At 26.5% G+C, this 16,988-nt stretch overlaps 1 protein-coding gene across 7 annotated transcripts in view; it reads left to right on the top strand.

Moving 5' to 3' along the window:
- LOC105850714 (SCL-interrupting locus protein) overlaps nt 1–16,988 on the top strand; it is a 70,920-nt gene that overhangs the window by 39,534 nt on the left and 14,398 nt on the right. For 4 of the 7 annotated variants that reach the window (XM_065788831.1, XM_065788833.1, XM_065788836.1 and 1 more), the window contains 5 exons: nt 95–176; nt 630–686; nt 8,268–8,386; nt 8,778–8,856; nt 15,717–16,673. In XM_065788831.1, the coding sequence (XP_065644903.1) occupies nt 95–176; nt 630–686; nt 8,268–8,386; nt 8,778–8,856; nt 15,717–16,673 (1,294 nt within the window). Of the gene's footprint in view, nt 1–94; nt 177–629; nt 687–8,267; nt 8,396–8,777; nt 8,857–15,716; nt 16,674–16,988 lie in introns of all 7 variants that reach the window. The other 3 variants (XM_065788830.1, XM_065788832.1, XM_065788834.1) reach the window with 1 other exon arrangement.

The raw sequence follows: 16,988 nt of genomic DNA, 5'->3' as shown, positions 1-16,988 counted from the left end.
TCTAATACTTATTTATATTGTTTTTAATTGGTGAAAGTTTTAATGTTGTTTATTTTAAAATACCTATATGCAATATTTTAATATTTTTTTTTAGAGTCAGTGTTCCTACATGTACCTACCTTTTGGTTTTGTTTCCAGCTCATTCTGTTGAACCAAAATTCTTTGAGTTTTTTCAAGTAATTTTTATTGATTTTATTTTTCATACATTATTTTTTAACTTCAGTTTCTCACATTGTCTTTTTTTTCTTTATTAATTTATTCAAATTATTAATCAAAGTTTAGAGAATATTATAAACCTGAAATAAATGAAAAATATGAAAAAAAGATGCTTATTATAATTTTCTTTTAAAATCTGCAAATTTTTAAGAAAAGAAGGCTCAGACAAACTGTGTATATGTAAAGAGTGTTTTAGAAAAAAACAATTTAAAAATTAATACAAAGAAAACATCTCAAAACCTCTTTCCTGTACGATAAATGTTTCTTGAATATGAATTTCGAATTTCGACAAAGTTTTTTTTAATTTGTATATATGTACAAGAAAAAACTAAAAAAAAGATGCATATCAGAATGAAGAAAGTTTATTGTAGGAACACTATGATTTAATTAAAAGTTATTTTTTATGTATTCAGGTAAATGCTGGAAATACATTTCATTTGTTGGAGTTTTTTGAAAATGTTAATATTGAGGTATCTTTATTTTATTGTGATACTACTGTTATGACTATATATACATAGCAAGTTAAATTATAATCATGCTAGTTCCAATCATTCACCAAGCAATTTAAAACAATTACCAATCTTAATCAAACAGATTATCTGCCAGTTCAAAATTTATTTCAAAAGTCAAAACTTATTTCAAAAGACTGCTCCTATTCATAAAGACACATTAGAAAAGTCTGGATTTTGCAACAATCTCTATTATCATTCAAATCTAAACCCTCCTAATACTAATAAACAAAAAAAAATATTATATGGTTTAACTTCCTTTAAGCAAAAACCCTTTTCTTAAAGTTAATTAACTTGAATTTTTCCATCATAGGCAAAATTTTCAACAGAAATACGATAAAAGTTAGTTGCATGCCAAATGTTTTATTCTTTATTAATTTAAACAACCACCAAATTTCGTGCAACAAATTGTTACTGCATTAAGAAAACTACATGCCCATTAAATAACCTATTATAAATAACCTATTATATTTATCATAAAATGTTTTATATAAAACCACTGTAACATTAGATAATTCCAGTCTTTCGGAAAAATCTTATATTGGTATAAGTGAGAACACATTCAAACTTAGGTTTGCAAACCACCTGAAATTATTTAATGCAATTAGGTACAGAAATGATATAGAATTTTTTAAAGAAATCTTGAAACATAAAGATGCAGGTAACATGCCTATAATCAAGTGCAGGCCTTGTTTTGAGATTTTTGTTGCATAATGGAAAAACGTAATGCAAGTAAACGCAACTTTGTTCAATAAAAATGTTTATATCGTTATATGTTAAATAACATCATTTGCGTATTTTAAAGTACCCTATTGAAATTTAATTTAATTTTAAACCACATTAAAAATCTTTATCTTTATAAAAATTTTAAATTAAACAATATTGTTATAAAAAAAATTATCAATAAAATTTAAATGCTGTTTAAAAGTATATATATTTTCTTATTTTAAAAAGCTTATACTTATTTAAACTTACACTATTTATTTCTTAAAACATTCATCTTATGTTTGCTTTCTTACAATTTAGTTGTTATTTTTTTTTAATGAGGGGGCAATTGTTTATGGTTAAATTCCCTAACAGTCAAAAAAAAAGCCATCAAAATTTTTTTGTTATTAACATTTTCCCTTTAACAAAAAATCTTTGCATACTACTCATCTATTTAATCATTGTTTATTTTATGATCAATCTAAAAAATTAATGATAAAGAAAAAAGCTTTTGTTATAACGCAATTTCAAAACTAAAAAAAATCATCCTTTCATAAAGTTTTACTTGGAAAAATTATTTTTTTAAACATCTTCGCTTCCAACAAGGCTGCAAGCAGCCACTAATTAAAGTTGGAAGTTACTGAAAGAGAAAAAGTGAAGGTTGTAAAGCAAGATAACGATTGATGGACGACATAAAGGATTGCAAATTATATGAATCAGGAAAACAAGATGAAGGAAGCGGATTCCAAAGAGCTGATGTTCGAGAAAAAAAACTAGACAAAAAAGCGATTTTCGAGCACTTATGGAACAGTTACAGAAAAAGGATGAGACTTGATTGAATGTAGAGTAACACAAGAATGAATTTTATTAGATGGCACAAGAGACGCTAGCTCTTTAGAGCAATGTTCATTATAGTATTAGTAGAAAAGAAAAAGAGAAGCAACATTACGGCGATGTGATAATGGTTGGAGGTTGGCTGCAAGAGCAGGTCCAACTATGTTTACAATGCGTTTTTGCATCTTGTCTAAAAGAGAAAGGGCATTGTTAGAAGATCTGCCCTAGATATGGCAACAGTATTCCATACAAGGCCGGATTTGAGATTTATAGAGATAGAGAATAGAATCCGAAGTAAGAAAGTGACGAGCTTGATAAAGAGATGCAACCTTAGCAGATGCTAATTTTGCAACTGATTTGATATATGGTTTCCAAGAAAGATTGGAAGTAAGAGTTAATCCTAGAAGATGAAGAGTAGATGACTCATTGAGTACATCACTATTCATAAATATAGGAAGATCTAAATTATTGCAATAACGATTGGCTGAAAAAAATTGAGTTTTATCTGTATTGAAGTTCACCAGCCAATGTGAACCCCATGCTGTAGCAGAAAAGAGATCCTTTTTAAGCTCAAATGCCCCCTCCAAGCAATCAGAGAGTGCCAGATACACCATAAGAAGAAAGCTTATGGAGAAGACCAGCATACCAAACTTTATCAAAAGCTTTTGAAATATCAAGAGCGATGGTCTTAACCTCTCCACCTTTATCTAATGCAAGATAAATATCAGTTATTACTGTTAGCAAATCAGCTGTAGAACGAGAAGATCGAAATCCATATTGATGGACAGAAAGTAAGTTATTAGATTCAAGATGAGAGATTAAGTGTTTGTTAATTAAAGATTTAAAAACCTTGCTTATGATAGGAAGAAGACTAATGGGACGGTAGTTAGACGAATCAGATCGCTCTCCAGAATTTTTGAAGATAGGGATAACGGATGCCGTTTTCCAGCAGGCTGGAAAACAAGACTCTGATAAGCACTTGTTAAATAGTTTTGAGAGTATAGCTGACAGCTCCGGAGAACACTTCTGCAAGACAATAACAGGTATGTTGTCCGGGCCACAAACTGTAGAAGAGTCTAGGCAGGAAATCACTTTAGATACAGAAGCTGGAGTGATACGAATGTCAAACAATGGATCATCCTGTTTGTTGGCAATATCAGATAGAACACAACTAGTGGAATCAAGAGATGATATTGATGAAAAGTTTTTAGCAAACAATTCAGCTTTGTCTTTAGGTGAGGTGACAAAGTCTGAACCATACAAGAGTGGTGGAATTACAGATTTGCCCTTATTATTGATACTATTAAAGATTCTCCAGAAGTTACAAGAGCCTAATTTTTGAGATGAGATACAAGATTTCATGACCTGAGAATAGTGGGCTTTGGCGTTAGACAAAACCTTTTTACAATGGTTTTTAGCTGTAATAAACAGACATCTGTTTTCTGGAGATTTGTTTCGCTGATAAATATGGAAGTAATGGTTTCGATTGGCAATCGCAGCAGCACAGTGTGAGGAAAACCATGGAGGAGAGTGAGGCTTGACCTGGAATCGTCAAGAGGGAACAAAAGATTCCATGCCAGCCTGAATCCACAAAGTTATGTAAGATGCGCATTTGTCGACAGGAAGACTAAAGATTTCTACCCAAGAGCCTTCACAAAGAAAATCACAGAAAGAATGCCAGTCAGCTTTACGGTAGTTGTAAGAGGTACGATAATAGGGGGATTCAGGTGATGAAGAAGAATGAGAGATTTGTTTTAGAGAGATCAAATTGTGATCAGAAGCACCTAAGGGTGAATGTGGTGAAACTGGGCTTGGTCAATATGATCAGAAATAACAAAAAGAGTGCAGTCTTGAGATGAAGGAGAGCGATATAGAACAAAGAGAAAGGCAATAGAGTGAAGTCTTGCTAAACGAAAGCACATGAAAGAATAGTCTGTGGATTCAAACCTAGTTTCACAACAAATGGGTGAATTCCTACAAATGTAAATGCCCAGGCCAAGCATGTGACTATTGGAGTCTTTACGAATTAAAGGAAGATAACCATCAACACTAAGATTGCAAGATGAGACAGCTGAACTCAAATTAGTCTCACAAAGAGCAAGTAGGTCTGGTGAACTTTGCAAGAGATAAGACTCAACAGAAGAAAAGTAAATTGGTGATGATGATGGTTATTTGTGTTTTATAGTTTTTGGTACTTTATTTATTTTAAAATTAGATTGAAGAACTTGACTCAAAGCATAGATAGTACTCAGAACACTGTTTAATAGGCCAAGCAATTGCCTCATTACTACTAATAAACCTTAAGCCGTAATAAAGGGCTCCAAATGTGGCCTCCGCAATGCACACCAAAAGTACAAACAGGGACACCATCTATGCGCAACATTGCACTGTTAATACTTTGATATTTTTCAGCTGTTGATGGAATCAGCCTTTCTGAGAGCTACCACAGAGTTTGGGAAACCTGACTACCAGCCGGCCTCAGGACTATAAAAACCATAAGCCCATTTTTGTATATTAGTACTATCCTAACGGTTTAAAAAAAGTTTATTCATTTGAAACTATAAATAGAAAAACGAAATAGTTGAATGTAAAACAAACATTTTAAAGTAACTTGAATTAATTTTTTGTTTTTTTTTAATTTTATTTTCTTTAAGATGGTTTGGAAATTTTAGCAGTTAAAAAAAAATTGTAAAATGGAGCTTTGTAAATTTTTTTGAAAATTTAAGTTAAGTTTAATAAAATAAATTTTTTTGAAAATTTAGTAAAATAAATTATTTTGAAAATTTAATAAAATAAATTCAAATTAAATTTCATAAAATAAAATTTAATAAAATAAATTTAAATTAAATTTAATAAAATAAATTTAAATTAAATTTAATAAAATAAATTTAAATTAAATTTAATAAATTAAATTAAAATTAAATTTAATAAAATAAATATAAATTAAATATAATAAAATAAATTTAAATTAAATTTAATAAAATAAATTTAAATTAAATTTAATAAAATAAATTTAAATTAAATTTAATAAAATAAATTTAAATATAATAAAATAAATTTAAATTAAATTAAATAAAAATATTTTTTGCAACAATTAAATACTGCCTAATGTTTTAATTGTTTTAATTAAACTATTATATATTACATAAGTTATTTTAAAAGACTGTTTAAATAATCTAATTGAAAAAAGTTTTGGCGTAACGAAAATGGCTTAATGCGTAGGTAAAATTGCTATTTTGTATGTAAAATTCAAATGGCGTAATGCTTCTTAACAATGCCTGAAATGTAACATAATTAAATGATGCCAATCATACAACCCATCCAGAAAAAAGTGTAACATTTGTCTTTATGAAAAATATTTTATTATGACTTGATCATGGATTGCTACTGAACAAAAAAAGGGAATCAGTTTCCACATGTAGGCATAGAAAAAAAAGTTATCAAACTTTGATACTGGCCATTAGCAAATACTGGGTCAAGTAAATATCAGATGCCATTGCAATGCTGAACTTGTATTTTTAATAACTGTTTTAGTTTTATCTTTTTGAATGATATGGCTGATGATTGCTAAATGCATAATACTTAGAGTTCCATAATAAAGTTGTATTTTTTTTCATTCAAATTTTTTAATTATATATATGTATGCATGTATGTATGTATGTATGTATGTATGTATGTATGTATGTATGTATGTATGTATGTATGTATGTATGTATGTATATATATATATATATATATATATATATATATATATATATATATATATATATATATATGATAGGAAGAAGACTAATGGGACGGTAGTAGATCAGTCTGGTTGCTCTCCAGAGTTTATGAAAATAGGTACAACAAATGCCACTTTTCAGCAGGCTGAAAAACAAGACTCTGATAAGCACTTGTTTAATAGTTTTAAAAGTATAAACAACAGCTCCAGAAAACGCTTCTGCAAGACTATAACAGGTGTCTTGTCCAGGCCACACTGCAAAAGAGTCTAAGCAGAAAATCACTTCAGATATAGAAGCTGGAGTGAAACGAATGTCAAGCAATTGATCAACCTGTTTGTTGGCCATATCAGATAGGATGTGACTAGTGGAATCAAGAGTTGAGATATATATGAAATGAGATAAGAAAAGTAGCTAGACCTTATGACCATTGAATGGAATCTTTTATGTATGGTGAGAGTAGACTGCAGCTTTTTATTAGTATTTTTTTTTAATTTATGCATTAAATCTGATTATTTACCATCTAAATTTTGTGAGGTCATAATTGTTCTACTAGTAAAATCAAAAATGGCTGATTTAACAGATGTGAACAACTATAGAGTCATAGCTGTTCCTCTGCTATGTCAAAAATGTAATACATAATATTTGTAAAAATGGTAATTACCAATTTTGCTTCAAACCAAATTACTCAAAAACATCATGCCCAAACTATTTTAAAAAAAGACTGTTCAGTACTATACATCTAGAGGAAGCTGTGTATTTGCTTGTTTCATAGACTTTAATAAAGCATTTGACAGTGTCAATTATTAGCTATTGTTTCAGAAATTACTAGATAATGGGTTACCTAAAAAACTTCTTTGTTTGCTTGCATTTTGGTATAGTAATCAACAAATGTCTATTCGATGGCAGGAAACAAAATAAATAATTTTGGAGTTGGAAATGGTGTTGTTCCAGGAAGTATATTGTCGCCATTATTATTTAACTTATTATCAAACCTGCATATTGGATGTAATATAGGTGGCATCTTCATGAATGTGTAGGCTTATACTGATGATATGGTTCTAATTGCACCTTCTTGGTTTTCTAATACTAATTAGCTTCACAAATAAGGAATCTTCTTTAATTAACATGTCCTTTAATGCCAAGAAAAGAGTATGTATGTGTTTAATTTAACTCAAAAATCAACAACTATATCAAATTCCTCCTGAGAATTATGAATCTTTTAAATACCTTGGTCATATAATTCAAAATGACCTAACCGATGATCTTGATATAACCAAGGAGGGTCTTTACACACGTACAAATATTCTAATTAGACACTTTCATTTATGCTCTACCAGAGTAAAGATTAAATTGTTTAAATCATATTGCATTTGTGTATATGGTGCTCCTCTGTGGCAAAATTCTAATGATAAAACAATCGATCGCCTTTTAGTATTGCTACAGCAAATGTACTAAAATGTTTTTTGGTTACAACAAGTATGATAGTATATCTCTCATGCTTTTAGAGCACAGATTACCATCTTTTAATACAATTATCTTATAACTAATATAATATAACTTATAGTAATATAATTATAATATAACTAAAGACATGCTTTTTTCAATAAGTTGATGGCTTGTACCTTAGTGAATAATTCCATGCATTCACTTAATGTAAATTTAAAAATAATATTTTTCTTTTAAAAATTATGGACAAGGCACTTAAATTGTATATGCTTGTTGTCTGAAATATATTTATAATAACAATAATAATAACAATAATCATAATAATATATATATATATATATATATATATATATATATATATATATATATATATATGCACACATGTATATATTGTTCTACCGCTACACCATGCACACATGTACACGTTTGTATTTTATGTGTACCTGTATACAATTTTTAAATTTTTGGCATCTAATTATTTGTAATTCATACTACCAAGTTAGAATTGAATATAAGATAGGTTATACTATAAAATTAATAAGTTATAATTAAATATAAGTTAAGTTTTATATAAGTTAATTGAAACATTTGGATGAGTTGAAACATTTGTGTGAGTAGAACTGTAAGTAAAAGTATATTATACAGTAAGATCTTCTTTATTTGTCATATTATGTTATCGCTGCAGCTTTTCTTTGTATATATATTAAATTTTACTATATATAATATACTAAATTTTTTCTTTAAAGTACTTAAATATTGTAATTTTTACTTTTTTACTTATAGTTTTTTTGTTTTTTTTAAATTAATAAAACCAAATATTTTTCATTTAAAGCTACATAAAAACACAACAGAGAGTGAATATCATTTTGAGTTGAAATTATCGAAAAGTGGTTTGGATGCAGGAAACTTATCAGAAACACTATCAGACTTTAATGCTATTACAGAAGAGAAGTATGTAAAGTTAGTAAAGTTTGATTTGCAATAGTTGTAAAAAAGTTGTACAATAAATTTACTTGAAAACATTGTTTTGAGTAAGTTGTTCACCTTAACTGTTTATAACAAAATTTTTGTTGTAAAAACAGTTGTTAGGGGAATAGAAAGAAATTAATTTCTGCAACAATTGTTGTGCTGCAACAATATTGCAGCAGCTGTTGTTCAACAGTTTTTTGCAACTATCGAAAAACAAGCTTTAATAACATCATTACTGACATTACTTAGTGTCACCAATACTAACATTATTTAATGATATCATAGCTGAAATTATTTTGATGTCATTATTATGAACATAACTAATGTCATAGTTACTGGCAATTAAAAAAAATATTATTTCTTAAATTTGTAGTATGGTTGGTAAATTGCATCAAAATTATTCTTTGGATGATTCATTACCTTCTTTATCTCCTGTTCCTCATATTTTACAGGTATTATTCTGTTATACATAGTAGATGTTTATTTAGGAATTAATTAAATAATATACATATATATTTTATATATGGATGTTTATTTAGATAAAAATATGATAATATACATATATACATAAACATAACGCGAACAACTCATACTTAAAGGCGCAATTTCTTAATATACTTTTTACACTCATTTTTAAAATGCGTGCTTTAATTTTTCAGAAAAAGAAGAAAAATACAAAATATAATGAAAAGAAAAGATTACTGCCCCATGCCAAATCACTTGTTTATAATAAATGTTTATATGTATGTATATATATATATATATATATATATATATATATATATATATATATATACATATATATATATATATATATATATATATATATATATATATATATATATTTATTTATTTATATAGAGAGAGTGAGTATATATTTGTATATATATAGAGAGTGTGTATATGTATATATTTTATTTTTATTTTTTTTTTGTTAATTCACCTCCTCAAGGCCGAGAAGGCCACTGCAGACAAGGAGGCTACATATTTGTGGTATGACCCTCTCTCAACTCTATAACTTCTAAATATTATCTTATAATCTTCTTGTTTGGCGAAGTTATAGTTCAAAGTTTAAGTTGCAGTTATAGTGTAATGAGCAAGTTATGATGTAATAAGCAAGTAATACTATTACAATATTACTTTTAGTAGTTTTACTTAACATGATACTTAAAAAAGTAAAAGTAAAAACGCAAATATTATAATATTTAAACCACTTTAATTAGTTGTAGAAAACTACTTAATACATTCGTACTGACGATAAAACATGTTATTTTTAAAGAGAAATTTTAAAGATATTGTAAAAAGCTATAAAACAACAATAAAACAAACTGCAAAGTTTTGACAGTATTATAAACTTGTGTTAATATAAAACAACTTTGTGTTCTGTTATTAAACGTGTTTAAAATAAAACAAATTAAATAAATAGAAATATTTAATTTTTAAAAAATGCATAAGCATGCATATCTGTAGATCAAATGAGTAAGGTCAAAGCAAAATAACATTAGATGCCATGTTTTTTATAATTTATTTCTATTACTATTAAAAATCTAAGTATAATAAACCTACTATCAAAAATTTAAGTATAAAAAATTTTTTCCTTCCAAATGGTTTTTCAGTGAATGTTTTCATTTAATTTTTTCGTTCAAATTATTTTGTAATAAAAACTGAGAAAAAATTTGGTTTAATAAATCGATTTATATTTCGTTAAGTTTAAGTGTATGCTTAAATTATTTATTTTGAAAAAAATTTCCTTGAACAGAAGTAAATAATTTATTTTTTTTTATTTAATTTTTTTATAATTTAATTTTTGGTTTAAAGTTTGCAATATTCATTAATTTAACTTTTGCAATAGAAAATTTTTACTTAAAAAACTATTTTCAAGAAACAAAGAAAAGTTTACTATTCAAAATGTTTACAATTTAAATAACATTTTCTTCCTCACTTGCACTATGTTTTAAATCTGATATTGTTACTGTAGCTAGATATACGTTTAAATTTCAGGAATGACCCTCACTATGCCACTGGGTATTACGGATGCAGCTGCAATTAAATATATAATTATTGAACATTATAATTCTTTAAATTTTTACTTTTTTTTTTTTTTTCAAATTTTAATTGAAAAAATATTTGAATGAGAGAATTTTAGAAGACTAAAGTTCTTTTGTTAAAATAGATTTCTTTTTAAAAAAGTTCCTAAAAACAACTTGCGTATTTATAGAAAATATTTAATCTTGATATCGCTTTAAACAAAATTTAAATATTAAAAAATGGTATCGCGTTTTTCTTAATCTATTTGACATTTCTTGTTAAAATAATTTTTAGTTAAAAGCTTATATTATGTGTCAACAACATAAGATAAAAATTGAAACATTTGTATGGTTAACTTTTGTGAGTCTTTTAGTATATTAAGTAAATTAATTAGTTGATAAGTTAATATTTTATTAACTGTAAGTTTCTGTAGTAATTTAACTGGTTGTTTTAAATTAGTTTATAAGTAAATTTACTGTAATGTACTTTATCCATTCAGTAAATCAAAGTAAATGTAACTTTAAAAGGTTTAGGGTCATTAAAGCAAAAAACCTTGAAGCAAAAAAGTTACCGGTTTCTCTTAGCATTGATTAACTACTAGAAAAATATTTTAATAAAAACGAATTTAATATACATTTTAATATACATAAAGTAGTAAAATTATTAATATAAAGTTGTTGATAAAATAATAATTTAATGACTTTTTTTAAATATTATAGGCTTCCACGCAGAGATTTAAAGTAAATTAAATTGAAAAGGGCTTTACGTTGAATGAAAATCTCCTCGCAAAAGAACAAATGATCATGCTTCTATTTAAAAGATAAATTTAGCGTGACGTACTTTATGAACCCTAATAAAAAAACTTAGACATTTTTAATTTTTAAAACATTTTTATTAAGAATTAAAAAAAAATGCTAAATTAGAAAAACATAATAAATAAACAAACAAAAAATCGCAAAAATAATTTTTTTAAGAAAAAACTAATTGCGAAGGTGTGAAAAGCAATTCGCAATCACGATACGCTTAATTCCAGCCCTGATATATATCAGGGATGCAAAGTCTTATCCATTTTTGGGAACTCCGGGGCCAAAAGATAAAGACTCCAGACTCTGAACTTTTTTTTTTTTACAAATTTTGAGTTGATTAACCAGAGTTTTTAGGGATGAAATAGTCCCGGAACTGCTAGAGTAGACTATATAAGTAAATATGTAAAAAATTATAATTTATTTTTGATTTTATTTTTTGTTCTTAAAAAATATCTATTTCTTTTAGGTTAAAGGTATTTTTACTTATATAATTTATATAACAAACTTGTTAACTTTAAATGTACATGCGGTAGTGGTGTAGTGGTAGAGCGTTATATATATATATATATATATATATATATATATATATATATATATATATATATATATATATATATATATATAAATATATAAATATATATATATATATATATATATATATATATATATATATATATATATATATATATATATATATATCCGATCAAAACTTTTCTAAAAGATTTTACCCCTACGATGACTAGTGTAAAATTTTATTTTTCTAGCACAATTTTAATGCCCACTCCCCGTTTCTTCCTTAAAGCACAAAGTTTTTTTATATTGCACATACTACTATTTGCTCTTAAATCGCCAAAAAGGATGTTTTCATTATACAAAAATTTTTGGAAGGTTTCAAAAGAAAGGAAGGATCCAGAACATTTAGGAAGTTCTAATAAGGTTTCCAAAATACTTTGGAATGTTTCATTATATTGTATAAGATTCTAAAAGTTTCTACTTTATTTAAGGTAGATCAAAAATATAGAAGCTTTTTCAAAAGCATTATGGAAGATTACTGAACATTCTAAAACTTACCGAACATTCTGAAACCTTTCAGAACATTTGGTTCTGAAAAGGCAAGAATATTCTAAAATGTTATGGAAGATGCTAGAATATTTTAGAAAGGAATAAAAGATTATGGAAAAATTCTGAAAACTCTTTATCCTGAAATATGTTTTTAAAGGTTTTTAGAAGAATCACAATTTGAAAAGTTTTTGAAGGTTCCTATGGTGTATGTAAGGCAATGGTATGTGAAGTTTGCACATCTTTTAGACCAAAATAGGTGAAAAATTTACTGCTTATGGATCAAGTGAAGCAAAAAAACAATATCAGTCTTATACATAAAGTGTACAAAAAAATAGCTTCTTTTGTCATTCAATTGAAAATTATTCTGGAAACACTCCTCCATCCTAACCTTTTAAGACTGTTTCACAATCAAGATTTTTCTCCTGGAGTCAGAAACATTTTTATCTCAACTATTGCTTAGCAAGTAGCAGATGAGGCAAAAGTTATATACAATAAAGTTCTGCTGAAACTTATAAAATGGCTTAATGCTCATGAATAAGTTGTTTTTTTTCTACAATGAATGAACCTCTCTGAAAAAACATTCAAAAAATGAATTAAATTAAAAATCACAAAAAATTCAAAGAAAATATGACTCTGTGACTTCTTTACTTCTAATGCCATTGATGCAATATAAAGTGATCAAACTTAAGGAATGGCAAAGTCAAATTTTTAAGACTTGAGTTTAACTGGAAGAGGAATTTAGACCATTTTAAAAAAAAAACATTTTAAAAACACGTTCAATTTAATGGGAATTTTGGACTTTAAATCGAATGTTTACTACTCATGCACTAGTCAAATTAACATGCATTTAATAATATTTGTACATACAAGTACATTGATTTTTAATAAATTACAGTGCAAATGCAAATTAACATGCATTTAATAATATTTGTACATACAAGTACATTGATTTTTAATAAATTACAGAAAATATTACAATTTTAAGCCTAAAACTTTATCTTATAATTTAAATTTTTTTTTTTGCACTATTGCATAATTCTAATTAATTTGCATAATTCATTGTAATAATTCTGTATAATTCTAAGTAATGTAGACAAGCTTTTCTACATTGTTACTTTTAAGATTGGTTTGGGTCCAAGTTATATTAAAATAACTTATGGGTCCAAATTATATTAAAATAACTTGGCCAGCTGCAGAAAAAACTCTTTCTGAAAGAGGTGATAAACCTGGAATGATATTTTCCAGACTATGGATGCCAGCTTTGGATATTGTGTTGCCATGCTTTTTCACTGAATAATATAGCCCATCAAATTAAAAAAAAATTGAAATAGAATTCAGTCATGAAGTGGACCAAACAAAAAAATGTTTTAATTGTAAAAAAGATAGGCCTTCAAGCATCATAGTGGGTGTTCAATCTGGCGCAGAAATATTTCAGAAAGAAAAAATCAAAACAACATTTTTAAGAAACAGAATGAGTATAAACAAGAACATGAGAAGTTAGGAACGAAAGCATTGTTTTAGACCGTTCAAAGAACAAGTAAGTACAGTTATGGATTAAATATCAGTTACCGATGTTGAAGAAGCAAAACAAGAAGAATAGCTTTGTAATGGGACATTTTACAGAAAATTTCTGAGAAAGATACCTGGAAAAATACATTCCTGGTATTAGGTGTTTGAAAATACAAAGAAAGAAATTAAAGAAAATCTCTGAAAAATATCAATAGAGATATCTCTAAATATAGGATGATATTTTTAAGTTAACTGAAGGGGAGGCATTATATCCATAGAGCAAGCAAGTTTTGAATCTTTCATAATTGTTAAAGTTGAAAAAATCAACAAAATACAAGAATTTGCTTTATCGTATATTTTATGTCAACCAATTTTTCAACAAGTATTTTTAAACAATCCTCTCGTTATCAAGATTCATTAATTAAATCAGTTTTTATTTTTAAATTTGCTTACCGTTTGAATAGATTTTTTTGGTTGCTTTTTGAAAATCAACCTTCTGTGCACAAATGGCACAGCAGAGAGAGGAATTGTTACAATAGCAAACTACACAAAGATTCTCACATGAAAATGAAGAATGACAATTGATTTTGCAGCTAGTAGAACAGCAACAAAATCTGTGTGGTGATTTCAGAAAAGGATCAGTATTTAATCAAAAATGTTTATTTTCCTCCAGAAAATATTTTTCAGAATAAAAATATTGCATTGAGACTAGGGTTATATAAACATTTTTTTTTACTTTTACAGAAAATTTGGAGAAAAAAGAAAATATATTCATTTGTATATGAAGAAAAGGCTTTTTGATTATTTATTGCGTCAATAAATAATAAAAAGAAACTGTTATTAAACATGATAATGTTTAATAATAGTTTTTCAAAATGGTATATTTGCATTAACATTTTTTTTAATGAAAGAATTTGTTCATTTGTTATATTTGCATTGACATTTTTTTTCTAAATAAAATAATTTGTTTTGGTTATGTAAAACACATCAGATATATGCAAAAAAAACTAAAAAACTAAAACTTCAGGTGCCATGGGCAGGGAGGAGTTAGAGCTGTGATAAAAAAAATTAAGTTTCACACTAGTCATCACAAGGCTAAAAAATTTATATTCGTCCAGTTTCTAAGCAATACTATATTTTTTTGAACATCTTTAGTATACATTCTTAATAGGGTGACTCTTAAAAAAACATTTTTAAAAACTATCTGCTGGCACCCCTTTAATGTGTTCTATATAATAATATAATACCCAGTTTAAAATTTTTTGAATAAAAAATATTTTTAGGGGTTGCTACAGACCCTTCAAAATTAAACAAGTCCTAATATTATTTAAAAAAAATTTTTTTGTAAGTTTTATATATGTTTCATGTTCTAAAGTAATAATTTTTTTATAAAATGATTATTATTTTTAAAACTTTTATATAATTTCACTTCATTTGAGATCTTTTTCAAAAATACAATTTTAAGAACTGCCCTAATTGCATTCATGCAAATATAAATGATTTTTGATCAGTTGCTTAGTAACTAATGTTCCAAATTTCGGAAATCAGTATTATAAAGTTTGAAAACTATTTTCAGAATTTGAATACTAATGCTCCAAGAAGTTCAATCTGTAAAGTTATTTTACATTTAGTGTAAAATCTAAGGTTTCATAGTTAAAGTTGTGAAATTTTATGTTCTTGAAACCAAAAGACGTTTTGAATCTCTAATCTTTAACAACTCTAATTTTTAACAAAAAGTAAAAATAACTGCATTGTTTTAAAAGCTACATAGTTTTTAAACTAGGATCTAATATTCAATTAAAATTTTTTATGAATATATCTATGTTTATGTTTATGACATATCTAACAGTGTTATGTTATTTATCTTTGGATTTTTTTTAGTTACTTTTACATAATAATTTTTATAGATCAAGCAATCAGTTACACCCTCAGTACCAGATCTCTCCCTTTGTGATTCATCTGTAAATGAAGAACATAAAAATGAAGCTCCAGAAAGTAGCCCAAGTACACTTGAATCTCAACCCACCTGTGATAAAAGTTTTATTGATAGAAGGTTAACCATGCTTCCTCGTCAGACAAAAGCCAGTTTAGCCCGGATTACCATGAGTAAAAATCCTAAAGCTGTTAGCAAGATGGCTACAGATAAAAAGCATAATTTAGCTATTAAATTCAAGAATATAGATACAAAGAAAAATGAAACAATAAATTTTCATGTTCAAAAGAATAAAGTTTTAGAAGCAGATACATCAGTGTTACAGCATGATGATTCTGTAAAGCTTCCTCTTAACTTTTTCAGTAACACATCACACAAAACTAAAAATATTGAACATTCATCGAGTTTACCTTCTCTTAATACTCTAGATAAAACAACATACGCTACAACACCATACACTACAACACATACACCTCTTAACACTCTAGATAAAATAACATACACTACAACACATACATCTTCTCTTAACACTCTAGATAAGACAACATATGCTACAACACCATACACAGGCAAAAATGTGGAATATACATCAAAAAACTATGTGAACTTGGAAGATGATAAAAGTTTTATTTTTGATGATAAAAATAAAAGTTTTGCAGAGCCAAAAAATATAAATAAAAATTATTCTCAAAATGAAGGATTCCAAGATCCAAGATGTTTTGCAGATTCCAATTCAGATGATAGATCTCAAAATAATTTCAAAACACAAAGTATTACTCAAAATTTGAACAATTCTAAAATTAACTCTTTGATTGATGATAAAAATATTCCTGATTATTTGAATTATCATAATGGTTATAAACAAGACAATGATTTACTATTAGAGTTAGTTCTATCGCAACAAAAACAGTTAGCTGATTTGCAGTCACAGGTAGGCGACATTTTAATGTTTGATTATAATTATCAGCAAATATCTTAATGCATAATTATGCATTTCTATGGAATGTTTTTAGAATTAATTCTTAAATATAAGTTAATAATTCTAAAGATTCGAAATTACTTTTTCAGAAAGTTGAATGGGATTATTGGTAACAAAAATTTTTTCTTATAACTAGCCACCATTTATAAGACTTTTGAAATTATAAAAATACTGTATTAATGTAAATTACTGTATAATATAAAGAGCTCTTATATTAAAAAAGTTTACAATTTAGTGACAAGTCACTGTGATTTAATTGATAAATAG

The sequence above is a fragment of the Hydra vulgaris genome, chromosome 01 (genome assembly GCF_038396675.1).
Source record: "Hydra vulgaris chromosome 01, alternate assembly HydraT2T_AEP".
Lineage (NCBI taxonomy): Eukaryota > Metazoa > Cnidaria > Hydrozoa > Anthoathecata > Hydridae > Hydra > Hydra vulgaris.
This window is presented reverse-complemented; position numbering and strand designations above follow the sequence as displayed.